Genomic DNA, 17,237 nt, shown 5'->3' on the forward strand with positions numbered 1-17,237 from the left:
AATCCCACCAAAGATTTTAAATCAGATTCAAAGGTCATTCTATGATGTTTTTCTTAATCTAGGGTTACTAGTAGTTTTGATTGCAACCCTTACGTAGAAAACCAGTGCCTTGTTTCACACGCTGACAATACATTCAAGTACCTGGATGCAAAAAAAAAAGAAGAGCTTTTTAAATGCTACCCACACTGCGTGTCTCAGCTGAAGTGATTTCCTCAATGTCAGAATCAACTTCAGGAACAGTTTCTGGTTTTGAGCGGAAGTGCTTGATGAAAATCAGAGGGAATGCTGTGCACAAAGACAACAAAAAACACAACACTGTCAAAAGTTCAGCAAATAATGAGATGTTTTTGGCTCTACTTCTACAGTGAGCCATTTTGAACAAATCATATAAAGTAAAAAAAAAAAAATAATATATATATATATATATATATATATATATATAATGTAAAATGTATATATAAATATATATATATACACATGCGTGCACACACAAGAACTCTCAATGATTGGGAGCAGAGTGGTGCTGTGGTTCTCCCCCAGTGACCAGACACGTTGTGTACTTTATATCAAAGTGACATTTGTGAGAGAAGATGGTGAAGGGCACAAACAATGAAATCAAGTAATAAACGAAGAAAAAAATACTGAAATAGGAGCTTAAGTAAGGTTAACCAAATTAATGCTGAAAGACTAAAAGAAAAAAAAAAGTTGAGTTATGGCGACATCTAGAGTTGAATATGTAGCACAACARCTTTTTTAGTACTATTGGTTCCATCTTTGTGAATCACTAAAGTGTTTTTAGACATCGTATGCTCACATATCAGCATCATAATAATTTGGCATATCATTGAAAATAAGGTTTAAGTAATTCAAATCCAAAATGGTAAACTGGCATTATGTAAATCCATATGATGATTGATCTTTAGGGTTTAATAATTTGGCTACCTAAGACTAATAAATTAATAAATAAAATCTGCCAGGACTTGCTGCAGCTTCACAAGCCACATAATACAGCCAGCTGTTAATAGAGAAACAAGGAAATACTTTCTTTCTATAAACAAACCACAAAGACATCAAGCAAACAAATACATAAAATAAGATAGAGGTTAGTAACAAACCAGAGGAATCAAAGGTTTAAGCTGTTTAACTTTGCAAGCAGAGAGAAGTAGGGCAGAGTCAATAGAAACATTCATAGGGACACTCACTTGCTCGAATCTTTCGTTTCCATCGGTTATTATGTTTTGTGTTAGAGTGACCTGCAGACCAAATGCAATCAAAATGACCCATGAGGAAACGTTAGGATTTCCACCCCCATTAAGAACAGATCAATAATCCAATAAATAAATATATGAAAACATAAATTAAGGTCTCACTGTGTGACTGTAGAGCCAATCTTTAATAATGTGTCATTGTCTAAACCACGGTTGGTTCAGAAAATTCCACCCAAAAAAGGATATTCTGAACAACAGAAGTTAATTTGCCATTTACCTCCTACTCGAGCAGTTAGGGTTTTCTAAAGCCAAAGCATTTGCCTTCAATTGGAAACATACAGATTTAAGGAAATGTGGGACAGTTTTGTCAGAACATTTTTAGCCCAGAGAAGTCAACAATAAACACTTGTTGAAACACCTGATTAGTTCAAAACCCACAGACAAAACGACAGAAAGACACAGGGTTAGGGACGCTGGCACTAAACGGATATGCTGAGAGACTTTCTCAACACGAACAACTTAGAAATACTAAAACCAAGATTCTCTGTCAGAGGCCAGAAAAATTGGATTTTAAATGGTTTCTTCAGTTTCACAAAGTTTAACGTTGGACCACATTAACGGCTGCACTGACCTTTAAGGCCGTCGTGGCTTCTGGCTGCGGCACCTTCTCCCTTCTTAGGTCCGATGATGCAGGAAGCGTCCAGAGCATCAACACCCATTTCTGTATCCTCTGGGAATGTTTTTAGATCTTTTTTCAGCTGATCTGACTGCTTGCTGGTTGCCTCACCTGTAAATCATTACAGAGTTTGGGCACCAAGTTTTCCTGACTCCAAACAAACATTAGTTGTTGCTGGACTGACAATTAGAGTGAAAGTAAGACAGTACACCCTGTTAATTCAAGAGTCGTATACATCAGGAGTGCATAAAAACGATCTGGGCCTGTATTCTAAAAGAATCCCAACACCGACAGCTTATATTGCCATCATTTTAGTAAAAATCTGAGAATTTTAAGATTTTTCTTCGGTCTTAAGAGAGTTCATACCATGACACAATGTTAGAAGAAGTGAACCTAAGAGTGTCACAAGTAGTGACAATTCTAGAGCCGTTCAAAACAGCAGGCGCCGCTTTATAATGTTCTCATGTAAAACAGTAGAATTAAAAGAGGGTGTACTTTCTTCTTGCCGTGTACGGCATGCATTCCGACATATATTCACAGTTACTCTAATATATTTAACATTTTTCCACGATTTCACAAGTACTTTCAATCTATGTAAACCACACAACACATGAACATCTTCTCCTCTACAAGTCACACAGGCTTATTAAGCAACTATAGGTACAGAAAAACAATCTGCAGTCTAGTTTACAGAGTCACAGTGATCTAGTTTCATGTACAAGCACCGAAAAGTTACACATATGTATATATATATATATATATTTATATCATGTGTACTCACAGAGTAATGAAGTCAACAATGTACAGAATCTTTGCAGAGGTGATTCCACTCGGCCACAGCAAAAAAATGAAAAACATGTTGGCATAAACATTATCCCGATAGGGATACTAGACAACAAGGCCTTGTTTTGTTAATGAAGAGGTGTTTACAGAGTGTTCTCAATTTGATAAAATTTTGTTTTCTGTTTTATTTATGAGGGAAACAAAAAAAACAAAACAAAAAAACAGAGGAAAGGACAGAAAAGACCCATAAGTAAAGCCCACAAGGAAACCAATAGAAACATACTGATGAGATTCACTTCAGTCCTGTTCAGATTGGCTGGGGTCAAACTCTATAGCTGAACTTTTTTTTTTATATATACCAATTAAGCTTTTGCATGACGGCCACCCTTTCTCTCAGGCTGTTGCATTTAGAAAATCTTCAATTTTGTAACATTTTGTCACAAGATGGACAGGATTATACCCCCTTAAGTTGCTGCAAAGCTCAAGCATCTGTGTCCTCTTAAAAAAAAAAATAATAATAATAAAGCACGCGTTAATTGTTAAAGGCTGTGATCATGAGAATGATTTGTGTGGGTGATTGTTAGGTCAACTCAAAGAGCTGGAAGAAGAATTTACATTAAACAGCTTCACAAAATGTGTTAATTTTGCTGGTATCTAGAATAAGTTGTGTGAATGAACTCCATTGTGAACATTTGGTCTTTTGGAAATAATGCAATTTAACTGATGGGTAACAAATAACACTGCAAATGAATATTGCGATCAAATACATTTATTTATCAATAGTTATATACACAGCTTCTAAATGTCATAAATTAAGCAATTTTACAAAATTTGTGTATAATAGGCAAAACAAAAATTGATCGACAGGCTGCAACGATACAACTGTGAGAGAGAAATCGTACCGCCAACATGAGTTTTCAGGCAGGGTTAGACAAAAAAAAAAAGCTGCTGTCTATTTCCTGAGCAAAGACTAGGAGGTACATGAGAGAGATCTGGAGAGGGGAGCAGGAGTGGGAAGGTCTCCTGAAACAGAGGGAACCACAGACAGACCACACACACATGTGGAGACATGTTACTGTCAAATGGGCCAAAGAAAAGGGGATGCTGCTGATACATGAGTGGCAGGGAATAAATTCAAAAGCCGTTTGAACGGATGGTCGGAGTAAAGAGGACATGGACAAGCATGGCACAATGTCAGCATTAGAAAGGTTGTTCAGGATAACACAACACCAAATAAATTACTGAAAAAGTGCCTACATGTTCATCAACAACTTTGGAAAATGGTCTGATTTTTATAGTGCACTTCTTATATTTTCTGATTAAGCCACATGAAAAGGCCAAAACTGTGGAGGACCAGATGAGAAATCAATTCTGTGTTTCCAAAGCAGAGCTAACTTTTAGATACATAATTTCTCCCAGAGCTTAAATGCTTTTCTAAACAAACTTAAATCATAATCGTACCAGGATAGGTACTTAATCAAAGGCGTAATGACGCGTGCTCTTTGTGCCCTGAAGTTGGAAACACAACTAAAACATCTCCTTAAGTCAGAATCCCTATGAATGTTATAGGAGCTTGAGATGCACACTAAGTATTAAAATTGCCTTCTGTTTATTTTATGAACTAATTTAAATACTGATTTAAGGGACTGGTATTTAATCTAGAACGGATAAGCATTATGGACTATAACAAATCTAAGTTTGTCAAGATGCCAACAAAGAGGACAGATTGCTACTAGGAAATGCGGCATTGTCAAATATTTTTAATGTGTTAAAAATGACAAAATTAGGAAAACTGAGTTTGTGAAAGTATGACATTTTGAAATTTAGGAACGCCAACTCTGACAAGTTGAACAGCGTGTTTATAGACTTGATACGAGTCTATAAACTCATATCAAGAATAAGTTTTCTTGTAAATATAACAACAGCAAGAAGGTTTTGTGGTGTTACTACTGATCTCAAACTAAGTTATGTCCAAGCAACATAAGCAAACTGTTTAAGGAAATTTTTACACTTTTTTTCCATTTAAACTGTTCTAAATTACTTTAACATCAGAAGGGGGATAGTTGTGTAGCAAGTTTATCTATGAAACTAACTGACCACACTGACAGCACAGCAGCATTTTATTTCAGTTTGGTTTATTAAAGCGATTTGACAATAATTTAAAAATAGTGGCAACTACATATACTGCTGAAACATTTAGAAATACTGTAGGAAATGGCATCAAGTAGTTTATTCATCAGCTAAGTGATTGCGGCAATTCAACACAGGCACAGTATTAGATTTGGTATTCTATTCAACAGTGCACAATGCTACAAATACGATTTATAGTCTTTAACATGCCAGGCTTGAGGCTCATGCTGGTTTGTGATTAGTTATCGTGGTTAGTTAGAAAAAAATAAAAAATTAGATGGAACTACAAAAGGCAGCCAATGCAAAAGCAGTACAACAAGATCTTATGACCAAATCTGGCCAATCGTCACCTTCACTGCTGGCAGGAATCAGCCAATCAGAATGTGCAGCATTGGAAAGTTGAAACAGACTGAACAAAATGAAGTGAAACAGAAGCTGGAAGACAAATTCCGGATTGGAAAATAAATGAGATGTGGAAAAAGAAGGAAAAAGAAGAAACAAAATATGCAAAGGTTTTGAGAAAAACATTAATAATACTTTAAGATTTAGTACAATAAAACATATACAACAATAAACCAAACATAGAAGTCGGCATCAGTTACAGTGCGTCACTTAAAAAAAAAAAAAAGAAGTTAATCACTTAACAAAATAGACTTTGCAAATAGGCTTTTTAGCTACATGAGAACATCTGTCTTAAAGATAAGGCTCATTGTTTTGGTTTGCATTAATTATTATTAAGCATTATCTGAAATATAACTGGAAATTCATATTTACCAATTTAAAAAAAACTTCAAAAAGAAAGTTAAAAAAATCACAAATTAAATGTTCACAATAAAAAAATAAAAAGTACCATGTTGTTGCTAATAAATTTGTAAAATTATAAAAAAAACAATTGTTCTAAACAGCTTAACATAAATAATGAGCCTTTAATCTTAAAAAGTATCTGTATAACACATTGTGTAAATACTAGAGATTTTGACGACTTAAAATGCTTTCACATTTGATAATAGAAAAAAAAAATACTGTTTTGGCATTTCCATTGCACAACTCTGGTGGACAGTGTTAGAAAGCAGACAACTGAAACAAGTTCTCTCACATCATTGCCAGAAGTTTTGAAAATCAAAACAGAAACCACACTCTTTATAGAATTTTCTTGGTAAGAATTAGGACATGTTCCAGGTTACAATCTCGTAATTCAGGAAAACTAAAATTTTAGGCAACTACAAACCCCGACTAGACAACAAAATTAGGTGAATCTACATCCTGGATCCACATCACCCAAAACTTATGGAGTCACACTGGAGTAAAAGTTTCCTGGAGCATGCCCACAAATCAGATATTAATTAGGCAGGGGAGAAAACCCAGGCCAAAGGAGTTATTGTTTGACATGCAGCTAGCAGGTTCTAGAATAGCTAAGCTAAGCTAGCTCTCAAAAGAGCCGAAGCACTAAGTCGAGAGTTTTTAATATAAGTTTTGAAGCACCTGGATAGGTCTCAAGTAGTTAGTATCTTAGCACAGAAGTCAACAGTCCAAACAACCTCAGTTTTTGGAGACTGAGGAAAAATGTAAATTTGCTACCAACCTAACATCAGTTAATGAGCTAGCCATTTTTTTTCCTTTAGGAAGGATCAAATATCCCCTATCCAAAATAAATACTCAATTTTCAACATTTTTCACCTCTTCACTTTTCATATCTGTATACTTAGTCACAATACTAAGTAAATTGTCAAAATTATACAAGTAAGTAAGACAATTTGCTCAAACCAATGGGAAAGTTTAGAAAATGAGTCATTTGAGACTTTTTCCTTTGTCTCTAGCTGTTAGCAAGAATCCTAAATTTCCTGTTAATTCAAGCTGCAACTGTTGCTGTCTACTGCGGGTAAGATACTGACTGCTCAAAACTATTCAAGAAAGCCACATTTATTATCCACTAAACAGAAGTAGTGTGTCTCAGTAAGGTAGGTTTTTGAGATCACTACAGTTTACAAAAAGTCTAAATAACTGAGGAGACTTTAAATGTAGTAAGTGAAGGTAATAATTGGAGCTTTGACTTAAATGAACCACAACTGATTAGGCTGCAAAGAGGTAAATATCCACCTTTTAGGCCTCTTGCCACATATAAGTACATCATTAGTTCCTCTCCTAGGCAAGCCGTTGGTTGAAGATTTGCTGCTGAGCCAGTTGGGGCTCCTGGTAGATCTGTCCCAACATCTCATGCATCATGCAGAGCAGAGGACAGCCAAGGCTCAGCAGCTCAAACAGGAATATATAGTCCTGTGAGTAGCTCCTGACGTGGGATCCCACAGCTGTGACAGACTCATACACACTTCCCAACAGTTGTTGAGGCAACACACACACAGCCCGACCAGCACGCCTCGGCCAGCTCAGACCGCGCTTAATCAAGGAAACCAGGGTACCTGCGGGTTGGACGGCGCCTGTGGCTGAACAGATCCCGCTGTCCACAGACGAGGGCTTCAGGTGGCTTAGGTTTTCCTGTAAAAATCCAGATAAAAATGCAAAAAAAATTAGCGCACATGCCCCCTACTTAAAGTAGTAAAATATTAGTTTTTATTTTTTCCTTCTCAATTTCCAGTTATGTTTGCGAAATAAGATTAGTGGAAAAATCTTTACTAACTTTGTAAATCTATATAATAAGAATTTTAATTGTTTTGTTTGATCTTCTTAAGAATTTTGCACTTAATTGATAATGTTATATATTTATATTACCAACAACTTATTTTCTGCTCTTAAATCACCATAAAACATTAAGCAAAAGTTACTCGAAAAGCTGTCTTACCGTTGTTCTTCTGAACCTGCCCCAGCTGGTGCTGTATTGACGCTGGGCATAGTGAATCTTGCAATAAAACTTTCCTGTAATGAAATAACAAAAGACATTAAAAACAAACTTTTTTTATAAAAAAAAAAGGTCTGTAGGTTTTTTTTTTTACAAATACTCCTTATTTTGATAATCAGCTATGTTGACTCAGACGTACTCTCCTGTGAATCAAACGTGTGTCCACCCAGACGGAGGGTGCAGTTACAGACGTCGCAGCGGAAACACTCGCGATGGAAGAAGTAGCCTTCAGCGCTGAGCCTCTCCATCACGTATACCCGTTTGGAGCAGAAGTGGCAGATGTCGCTGCCACCGAGTACAGGAGGGAAATCTTTACGCACCACACACTGAGGAGGAAAAGACCAGGCAAAAGGTGAAGTAGTAAGAAAAATGCTCTATTGAGAAGTTGCTTGGTGTTTCTTCTCCAGAAACCTTTAGAAAATGAAAATGAATATTTAAAAACTCTGTTTCATATGTCAAATGTCAAAAACAAGAGCTATATGGGGGGAAAAAAGGACTTTGAAGGAATTCAATTAGTCAAAAAGGTTAAAATATACATCAGTACTAAGTGAGTAAAGAAGCACAGCACACCCACAGCTGATAAAAAAACAAACAAAAAAAACACAAATACAAACAAGTCACTACAAATTTAAAATTAGTTGTAATTTTAATCTTAACTTTTTAGGCCAGAAGTATTTTGCAATTCTTTGAATACATGGAGACATCTTGAAAGGAAGGTTTAGTGTCAGAAGACTATTTGACAAACACACACAACCAGAGTGAAAAGGTATGAAAAGTCAAAATGAAATAGAAAAAAGAAATAAAAATACATGAATGTTGTACGTAGTAAAGCCAGAGTCCAAGGCAGATTTGCACTGTTCTCAACTTCAGATATGTGCAGCTTCTTGAGCTCTTAATTAACTGCATCTCTGGTTTACCTCGCAAAAAGAAAGTTAAAATTCGGGCTTTGAGGTATGCAAGAAAACCTTTGCAATAAATGCTTGCATTTGTTTAGACTGTTAAAACCATGTGTACACTCATGCAACGCCCCGTATTCCTAGCTTTTAAATTCCCTGGTCAGAAAACTGAGGTTGAGAAATATTTGTTAGCACTCCAAATTTTCACAAATCACGTTAGTATCAAGTCTGGATTAGTCTTTTAACCATTTACATGCATCTTACCGGTGCGGCATTGGGCCTGTGGTCTGTCTCATAAAGGACGGCCAGTTTCTGAGCTTTAGCATCTATTGCTGATGATACCTTTCCAACTACTCGCTAATATTTTTACAAAGAAGAAAGAAAAGACAAATGGAAGTGGAAAAAACTGAATTTATCAAAGGAAATAATGATGTGCTGTTGAATTGTGTTTGGACTTGGGTTTAGGACTTGTACCTCTTTACTGTAACTAGGAGCTCCAGAGGGACAGCTCTCAGAGCGAACAATTGATTTTGGATTATTTCTTCTGGTGTGTTCACCATCACAGGCTGCAGTGCACTAAATGAACACCACACGGTAAAACTTCTGTAAGGCATCGTATACTACATGATCAGAAATGTTGGTAAACTATCAGTATATATGGATTCAAAAAAACGGGCATTAAAGTGATTTAAAATTTTGAAGTAAACTGCGTTTTCAAATATTTTAAATAGAAATTATTGAATGTAAAACTAAAAAGGAACAACACATGGCTGATTTAAGCCAAAACTATTGTATTTATCTAATAAATGTTTAGGAAACAAAAGCATTTATGTAAAATAACCGAGAAACCTGGTACCTTAGTGGGATCCTTCTCAGCTAGTTTTAAACCCGATCCATGAACCCTCTGCTGCTCATTTTCCACATTTTTTATCCTCTCGAGATTAGTGAAGGCGTTCTGACTTTTACCGATGCAAGACGAAGAGACAGAAGAACACGTTTTGTTGCTAGATGTGAACATATCAGAACGAAAAGAAGAGTTTTGCTCAGTTTTCTCAGATTCAGAGCAGGACAGAAGAGAAGAGGTCACTTTAGGTTCAGAGGTGAAACAGGTCTGAGCGACGGGATCTGGAACAGGGTGGACCGCAGGGAACATGGTGGAGGTTTTAGATAGTGACAGAGGATGAAGAGGAGGAGGAGGAGGAGGAGATGGTGTGGAAGGACAGGAGGAGGTAGATGACTCCACCTACAGAGGCAAAGAAAGATGGATATTACAGACCAAGGAGAACATCAATAACTTGTTCATATAATGTAAATTTAACTATCAACACTTTCAGTCCATCGCTACACTTAAAGGATTTCGGAAAAAAATAAATATTTTTTTTTAATTATTTGGGGAAAACTTCAAAATGTCTATAAGTTAGAGCACAATCTTGAACTCTATGCAGGAGTAAGCGTATTAAAATTAACTTGCTGTCTGGAAAATGTTTTCCTTATTTCCCCGCTTTTGATACATTTGTCTGCCAAAGCAGTTATTTATTTTGATATTTGTATTTTCCTGCATTTATTGTTGATGTTAACATTCTCCTCCACAGCCATGCACTTTAATTTTAGAGAGTGTAAAAAAAATGCAGAAACGGTCAAAGTAGTCATGCTTTTTTAGGGATTATTTGAATACCAGCATCTGATCTAATACAGAACCTGTGAAACAGGCAGAGGAGCAGGTGGTTTGTTGGACCCATGAAACATGGTGGACAGGAGGACGGCTCTCTCTTTTATACTCCTGCGTGAAAATTCTCTAGTCGACAACTTCTGGGTTTTAGTCTAAGGGGAAAGTAGGAGGTAATCAAAGCAGGAAGAAATAAAGAGTGAGATAGTGCATAACATGTATTTTAAAGGTGGGACTAAATTCACCTTCTGCTCAGAGGCATCGCATGACGGATCAGAGTCCGAAGCGGACAGATCAGACACACAGGTAGGACGGTTTTGGGAGTCTTCTGTGTTTGGGGTGTATTTTGTGTGACAAAGTTCAGAGCCAGGACCACTTACAGGGATCTGAAAGTGCAAGGGCGATGGAGAACGACTTTGGCTGTTCTGATCAAAATATGAATTATTAGAAGAGAGGAAACTGGTCTGCTGAGAAACAGAACTGGAATTCTCCAGCAACCGAAGGTAGATCGAAGGCTGGAAACAGGAGGATGAGGAGGGGACAGACAGGGGGACAAAGGATGAGTTCACAGAAGTTAATTACAGGAAGATGGGAGACGTTTGGAGACAATACCTGCCATTTGGGACGAGATGGAGGAAGAGGAGAAAGAGGTTGGATATATTTGGGTTTAGCAAAACGGGGGTTTTCTTCTTCCTCCTCCTCCTCATCATCTGAAGATGGAGAGGTGGTGGAAGGAGATAAAGGAGGAGAAAAAGAAGGACTAGATGGGTCCTTGGACTGTTTCAAGGATAGAAAAGCAATAAAAATGTTATGAAAGGTAGAATAAAGGAAACATTACTAGAGACCAAAACTAACACAAAAAAAGAAATATAGGTGCTAAAGTTAGATGTCATTAACTATATTGATAAAAATTTGCACAAATTAAACACAAATGGTTAGGAAAATCATTTTATGTGAAAGCAGAATTACATGAAAGTTAAAGAAGCCAGTTACCCTTCGCTCCAAAAGTTCAAATTTCTACCAAGTAAAATTTGTTTGACCTTGTTTTTCAACTAAGGCCCATCATTAATTGTTTTACAATTTAGAAAGACTTGGTCTGGTTGCCAACATAACAGACTTTGTGTGTGTGTTAACAAAGATAACACACTAGTTCTTTGGCTATAAATGTTTGCCTGGCACTTTTGTTCCAGTTTTGTTGTTTCATATCTGAATAATCCTGACCTCTAATGTTATTCTCACCTTGGTGTGCACCTTTGCCGTTGAGGAGTTCTCCTCAAACTTGGCCAGCAGCTGAGTTGCCATGGAGCGGACCTTGTTCTCCCGCAGCTCTCCGTCCTCACCAGCAGGTGGCGCACTATGGCAGGACAACTGAGGCCAAAGAGAAGAGTCAGATTCAGAGCGGAGCTGGCTGATTAGTTGCTTTGTTAACCTAAACCCTTCGAGTTTCACTAGTGCTTTAAGAGTTTTCCAGATGAATACCTCTGTGAGGTAGCCGCTTCCTTTCCGTCTCCGTTTGTTAACAGAATCATCCTCTGCTTTCTTCTCATCCTAGAGGAGCCCACATTACAGATGAACTTACAGAGGGACTAATACACCTTGTACTTAAATAATCATAATTTAAAAAAAAAGGCATACCACCCATTGACTGGATTACTTCAAAAATAACTTTACTGTCTTTTAGGAAAATGGATGCTAAACTTTAAAAAGAGATTGCACTGAGACTGTATTGCACAACTTCTCTACCTATGGCTTCTCTAATCAAATGCTGAGATTTGAAGGAGTAAATATAGATCCAATGGAAAACTGCTACACTGAAATGTAAACATTTTTACCCTGGGTATCCTCTTCCTGGGCTGAGGCAAGTTCAGCACTTTGTGGTTGGATTTAGGTGGATATTCTTCACCATTTTCCTCTGGCTCCTTGGGGACTTTAGAATGAACAAACAGCAATTATTGGTCATCAGTTTCTGTCCTGACAAAACTGAATAAGCAGTTTGAAATCACAAGATAAGGGAAGCATTAATGTTGCAAGAGAAGATGTGACTAAAGTAAAAGTCCCACAATATATAAAACATAATACTATGATATGCACACATTCAAAGCGCGCGAATGGGTGAATCTAGTGTGAGGTGCGATACCAACACAGGCCATTTATACCAGTACTAGTTAATTGTCTGAATTGTTTTTGTAAAATTGTAAAATTTATTATTAAAACATATAAAGGGGAGACATTAAATGTAAATAAAAATGCAATTAATTGCGCTAAAATCTTTAGCTATTTAAAATCTATATTACTAATTAATCAAAATTAATGCAATGAAGTCCCAGCCCTAGTTTTGACAGAATGTTTCCCTTTACTCGATTATTTTACTGCGGTTCAAGTCTCTGGAGTAAAATACTGTCTGATTACGTGGAGAAGGGTGAAACTTTCACTCAGCAACTGCAGACAACTACTGCAAGACTGTTTAGTATAATTTGGTGACTTTATAATAGGTAGATGTTTGAAGAAATGGGACAGYTGAAGTCAGCACGGGTATTTTCAAAAGAACAGATAGCAATATTGCTGAAGTAGCAGTTTTTAGAGGCGGCGTCTGAATTCTTACTGAACATTTGAGAGTAAACTAAACATTTACAGTGAAAATTATTTGAAAATAATCTTTAAAAAAAAACAAAAAAAAAAACATGCAAACCTTATTCATGTCCTAATATACCCAACCAACCACCTCAATAATCTGGGAGTAACATCCGACCAAACGGACTGTGAGAATGCTCATTTACAGTCTGTAATTTTTCCTGGCTTTCACAGGTCTGAATTACAGGGGCGACTCAGAAGTCTGCTGAACATTTAGAGCTACATTATGAAAGCTGAGGCCGAGGCAGTCGCCAGCAGTGGTGGAGCGAGCAGAGAGGAAGGCCTCTGGAGTTACACGGATGTGACCGGATAGGCTTCCGCAGACATAGCATGCATACCAGTATGGTTTCTGGCAGGGACCAACTTGACCACAGTTGTGTAACATGCAACTGAAGCCTGTGTGGCAGATAGAAAGGAAAACGTGCTCACAGTCCTTCAGGCCCTAAAGTGTTTCGATAAGGTGCTGTATTTGTCATTTAGCGCCGGCTAGATAGGAACGTCTACCGTTCAACAGGAAAAGGGAGAACAAGCTGGAGCAAATTTTTCTCTAAGTCAACAGGATTTGATTTCCTCCTCAGACACAAGACTTAAAAATTCTGTTATTTTTAAACGAGTGTTGGGAAAGAAGTTGAACGTTTCTGAAATCTTTTGTAAATAGTTTGAAATTGCCTTAGTAAAATTTGCCTCAAACATTTCAAGACGATTGTCCTAACGTCTCTGGAAAAACTTTCATGAATCAGCACACAACTGTTACAAAGACAGACCATTGTTGTTCAGCGATGACTTCCTGAAGGCCTCAAAGAATTTGGAGAGGTAGAGGACCATCAGCAGCTTGTCTGGTTCAGCTCTGGCAGCCATCTCCTTTCCTGTAGTCACTGGCTGGATGCTGAACTCGCGCTCAGCCACGTCAAACGCCAGCTGGTTGTTCCTCGCCGCATCCTCCTCGTTCAGGGTGTCAAAGTCACTGAAACAGGCGGATTATGAGATCAAATGTTAGATTTGTTTATATCCAATTTGGATTTTGAATTTATCGAAGAGACCCAATTAGCCACGAGCTTTTATTCATGTAAAGAAGCAATTTTCTTAGCTCTTAGAGAATAACAGACCCAACAAACAAGAGGTGTCTTGGATCAAGTCAGCCTGTTTATGACTGAGACTTATTTCCAATATGATCTGAACAGAGAATTTGTTTCGTTTGAAATAAAAGTCCAGAACACTAAATACTGTTTGCAGTTCGTTTCATAAAGGATGGGTATCATCCTGAACATTCAAGCAGACCTTGAACCACAGCTCATCATTTCCACACGTGCTTCCTGAATGTGCCGAGTGTCCATTTGTGTGCATCCTTACATGAGTTCAGGCCTCTGCCGGTGAATGAGGGCACACAGGGCTAGACCGTCCCTCCAGGATGACGTGAGGTTGGTGACATCCACTCCTTTGTATCCCCGAGTTTGATTCTGACACCAGGTTAGGAGTCGACTAGGTCGCACCTCAGATTCTGCAAGAAAGAAATAACATGTTGGTGCATACAGTTAAGACAGCCGCACCGCGTCGAAGGAAGGAACAACATTTTCATAGCAGAAAACGTCCCTGTTTCGCTTTCCCCAGTGTGTTTTATTTTTGTCCGGACTGGAAAGTTTTCTGAAATGGTGTCGACGCTGTAATGTTCAAACTGTGTGTTCTTTTGGACTTGAGTCAAGCGAGCTGGTCCACTTTCTGAAGCTAAAGCAGGACTAACCTTGGCAGTAGAGCAGAAACTTATCCCGATATGTCCTACTTAGAAAACAACCAGAACTTGCACACTTTCATGCAATTTGATAAGCCAAACAAGCTTTCCATCCCATATCAGGATTTGTTTACAGAGGAGGTGGCTCCGTTATTAATGTAGTGTGTGAAAATCTAAAGACTTTTGCTTATTGTAACAGTTTAAGCAGGAACAATGATGTGCTTACTTGTTGTTGCAGTAGTGTACAGACAAAAGTAGAAAAAAAAATAATTTACCAATAATAAAATTATGAATAAAAGACATTCTGAAGCGCTAAGATATCCCATAACTATAAAATAAATGCCATTTCCAGTCACTGATACTGGATGGTTTCTAGTGACAGCAGGGGATGAATACGTCATTTAGGTCAGGTTGGTTATCTGCTGGTTACTTTCCAATTGACCACATCAATCTGCCATAAGTCCAGTTACTTTAGAATGACGTCAGATTATCCTGAAGTAGGTTGCTCTTACAGGGAGTTTTCAGAAAGTTTTTTTTTTTAATCAGACAGCTTGTGCTGTGAGGTCTGTGGATACGTTTGTGTTCAAGAACCTGAGATTTACAACGTCTCCTGTTCTCAATTAATATCCATGTAAGTGATCCAACTTCTCTTTCTGGAGGCTCCGCTCACAATGAGCCCTTACTTGTCAGGGCAGGCCCTTGAACAGTTTTCAAATCGGTACCAAAGCACATCACGCCAGCACACGTCTGTGAAAGGCATCAGTTCTGACCCTCATATGAGTGCAATGTTATCCGGCAGTATTGTCTGACGAGGTGCGCCAAGCCTGTGACTCAGACAAAGGTAACGTTTCAGCTGAAAGAGGGCTGGGGAAACTTTCACTCTAATGTTCATTATTTTCCCCAACACAATGTAAAAAGTTAGTCAGACTTTTCACTCAGATATTAATTAAATATAAACACAAAGCAAAGAGGCGCCGATCGTAAACATTAGATAGAACGTGAAGTCAACATGTCAAAGGTTGCCAGTGACTAACTTCATGAATTAGCTTCCAGGACTGATGCAGACAGTCCATCCAATAATAAACCTTAGAGATGATGTTGTGAAGTCAAACATTTGTCCAGAGGTACATCACTCTGAGTGACTAACGTTCCAGACTCATTCAAACCTTAAATCACCCTGAAATGTTTATTGATATTCACAACATTTAATAAAGTACAGAGCTGCCACGTCTGATTTGGATGAATTTGTTTCCAAATCTGAAATTCTGACCCCTTTGTTCACTTTTTTTTTTCTACAATACAAACACACTTTACATTTTTATTTTTTCCATTTCATCCTCAATTTTTCCTCTCAGAATGCTGAAATTTTCCAAGTTTCTGACAACAGAGAATGGGGAGGAACCAAAAAAAAAAGAAAAACTTTCCAGTATCTTAAGAAAACCCCAATTCCTTGAAATCAAACATTTAAAAAAGTAGCTTGGCTAATAAATGCATTTTTTATATTATTTTTAGGAATGTTTACCTTTTCTAGGCAGGTTAACTGGGCTTCGTGACAACCCTCCTTTTTCAACCAGACCCGATTGACCATCAATGAATAAGTGACGTACCTGAAAGAAACATATAGGCATGGGTGAAAAAATATTTCTAGTTTAAAAACCAAATTTAAACACATATTTGAACCACTTCAGTGATTTAAGGCAGACCCAATAAGCTAATATTTCTACAATAGCTGAACAAAAGCCTACTCTGTAAAGAATCTCTTTAAAAAAGATGTGAAATCAAAGTTCCTTTTAACAGCTTTCATTTTTAACACAAGCATTTCCATGCTACAACATAGTTGGTCACTTCTTTGTGTTTTCATCTGGAAATACAGAGGAATGGGAGATTTGATCTCGGTTTGTGGCGATTGTTGCTGAGCTCAGCTAAAACATGTCCAATCTTGCTAATAGATAAGGAGGCTACTACTTTCTGCTTGGGGGGAAGAAGTTCCTTTGAATACAACTCTGGAAAATAATCACCAACCTGGTGGGGACGTACACAGCTGGAGTTCAGGTTCGGGTAGCGGGTAGCAGGATCGATCGTGTACTGTTCAAAGTTTTTACTGATGTTTTCCGGTGTGGTCTGAGGCAGCAGACGATAAATGCTCTCCCTGATGGAGAAGGGTGACACGTTTTAAACACAGCATGTTAGTCGTTTATTTGTACCTATCCAAATAAGATGGCTCAAATACTATTTCCTTTCTTAATACGAAATAAGAATCTCAGAAAGACAAGATTTCATATTCAAAGCTTTGGATTCTTATCCACCAGAAGAAGTCACATGCTGACTAAGCAACTCCACAAGAATTAAACTAGATATACTAGACAGACTACACATGTATCGTGTCATTTTAACGTCACTGTATGTCCTTACTCAACAGAGTGATAAAACTACACTAATTTCAATCTGCGGGAAGCGACACATCCTCACCTCTCTGCCAGAATCTCCAAGGAGCTCTTTCCCTGTGCCCAGCCCCTCACCATCCAAGCAGTGTCGAAGGCAGCCAGAAAGCCTCGAGCACAACCAGTACCCATCGGCCAGAAAGGCTGCAATAAAAAAAAAAAAACATGGTGTCAAAGAAGAAGAAAAAGGACAATAATTATTCCTGCCCTGACAAAACGCACACCC

At 37.7% G+C, this 17,237-nt stretch overlaps 1 protein-coding gene across 6 annotated transcripts in view; it reads right to left on the bottom strand.

The window, feature by feature from the left end:
- mical2b (microtubule associated monooxygenase, calponin and LIM domain containing 2b) overlaps positions 1 to 17,237 on the bottom strand; it is a 46,191-nt gene that overhangs the window by 5,219 nt on the left and 23,735 nt on the right. For 2 of the 6 annotated variants that reach the window (XM_008411709.2, XM_008411707.2), the window contains exons 9-28: positions 17,040 to 17,155; positions 16,593 to 16,719; positions 16,093 to 16,177; positions 14,195 to 14,342; positions 13,609 to 13,808; positions 12,046 to 12,140; positions 11,693 to 11,761; positions 11,453 to 11,581; positions 10,826 to 10,990; positions 10,459 to 10,728; positions 10,246 to 10,368; positions 9,404 to 9,790; positions 9,022 to 9,123; positions 8,812 to 8,904; positions 7,791 to 7,977; positions 7,595 to 7,668; positions 7,215 to 7,290; positions 1,840 to 1,995; positions 1,203 to 1,253; positions 185 to 285 (exon numbers count right to left, since the gene is read on the bottom strand). In XM_008411709.2, the coding sequence (XP_008409931.1) occupies positions 185 to 285; positions 1,203 to 1,253; positions 1,840 to 1,995; positions 7,215 to 7,290; positions 7,595 to 7,668; positions 7,791 to 7,977; positions 8,812 to 8,904; positions 9,022 to 9,123; positions 9,404 to 9,790; positions 10,246 to 10,368; positions 10,459 to 10,728; positions 10,826 to 10,990; positions 11,453 to 11,581; positions 11,693 to 11,761; positions 12,046 to 12,140; positions 13,609 to 13,808; positions 14,195 to 14,342; positions 16,093 to 16,177; positions 16,593 to 16,719; positions 17,040 to 17,155 (2,754 nt within the window). Of the gene's footprint in view, positions 1 to 184; positions 286 to 1,202; positions 1,254 to 1,839; positions 1,996 to 3,420; positions 5,233 to 7,214; positions 7,291 to 7,594; positions 7,669 to 7,790; positions 7,978 to 8,811; positions 8,905 to 9,021; positions 9,124 to 9,403; positions 9,791 to 10,245; positions 10,369 to 10,458; positions 10,729 to 10,825; positions 10,991 to 11,452; positions 11,582 to 11,692; positions 11,762 to 12,045; positions 12,141 to 13,608; positions 13,809 to 14,194; positions 14,343 to 16,092; positions 16,178 to 16,592; positions 16,720 to 17,039; positions 17,156 to 17,237 lie in introns of those variants that run through there. The other 4 variants (XM_008411708.2, XM_008411713.2, XM_008411712.2 and 1 more) reach the window with 4 other exon arrangements.

This window comes from Poecilia reticulata, linkage group LG6 (genome assembly GCF_000633615.1).
Source record: "Poecilia reticulata strain Guanapo linkage group LG6, Guppy_female_1.0+MT, whole genome shotgun sequence".
Lineage (NCBI taxonomy): Eukaryota > Metazoa > Chordata > Actinopteri > Cyprinodontiformes > Poeciliidae > Poecilia > Poecilia reticulata.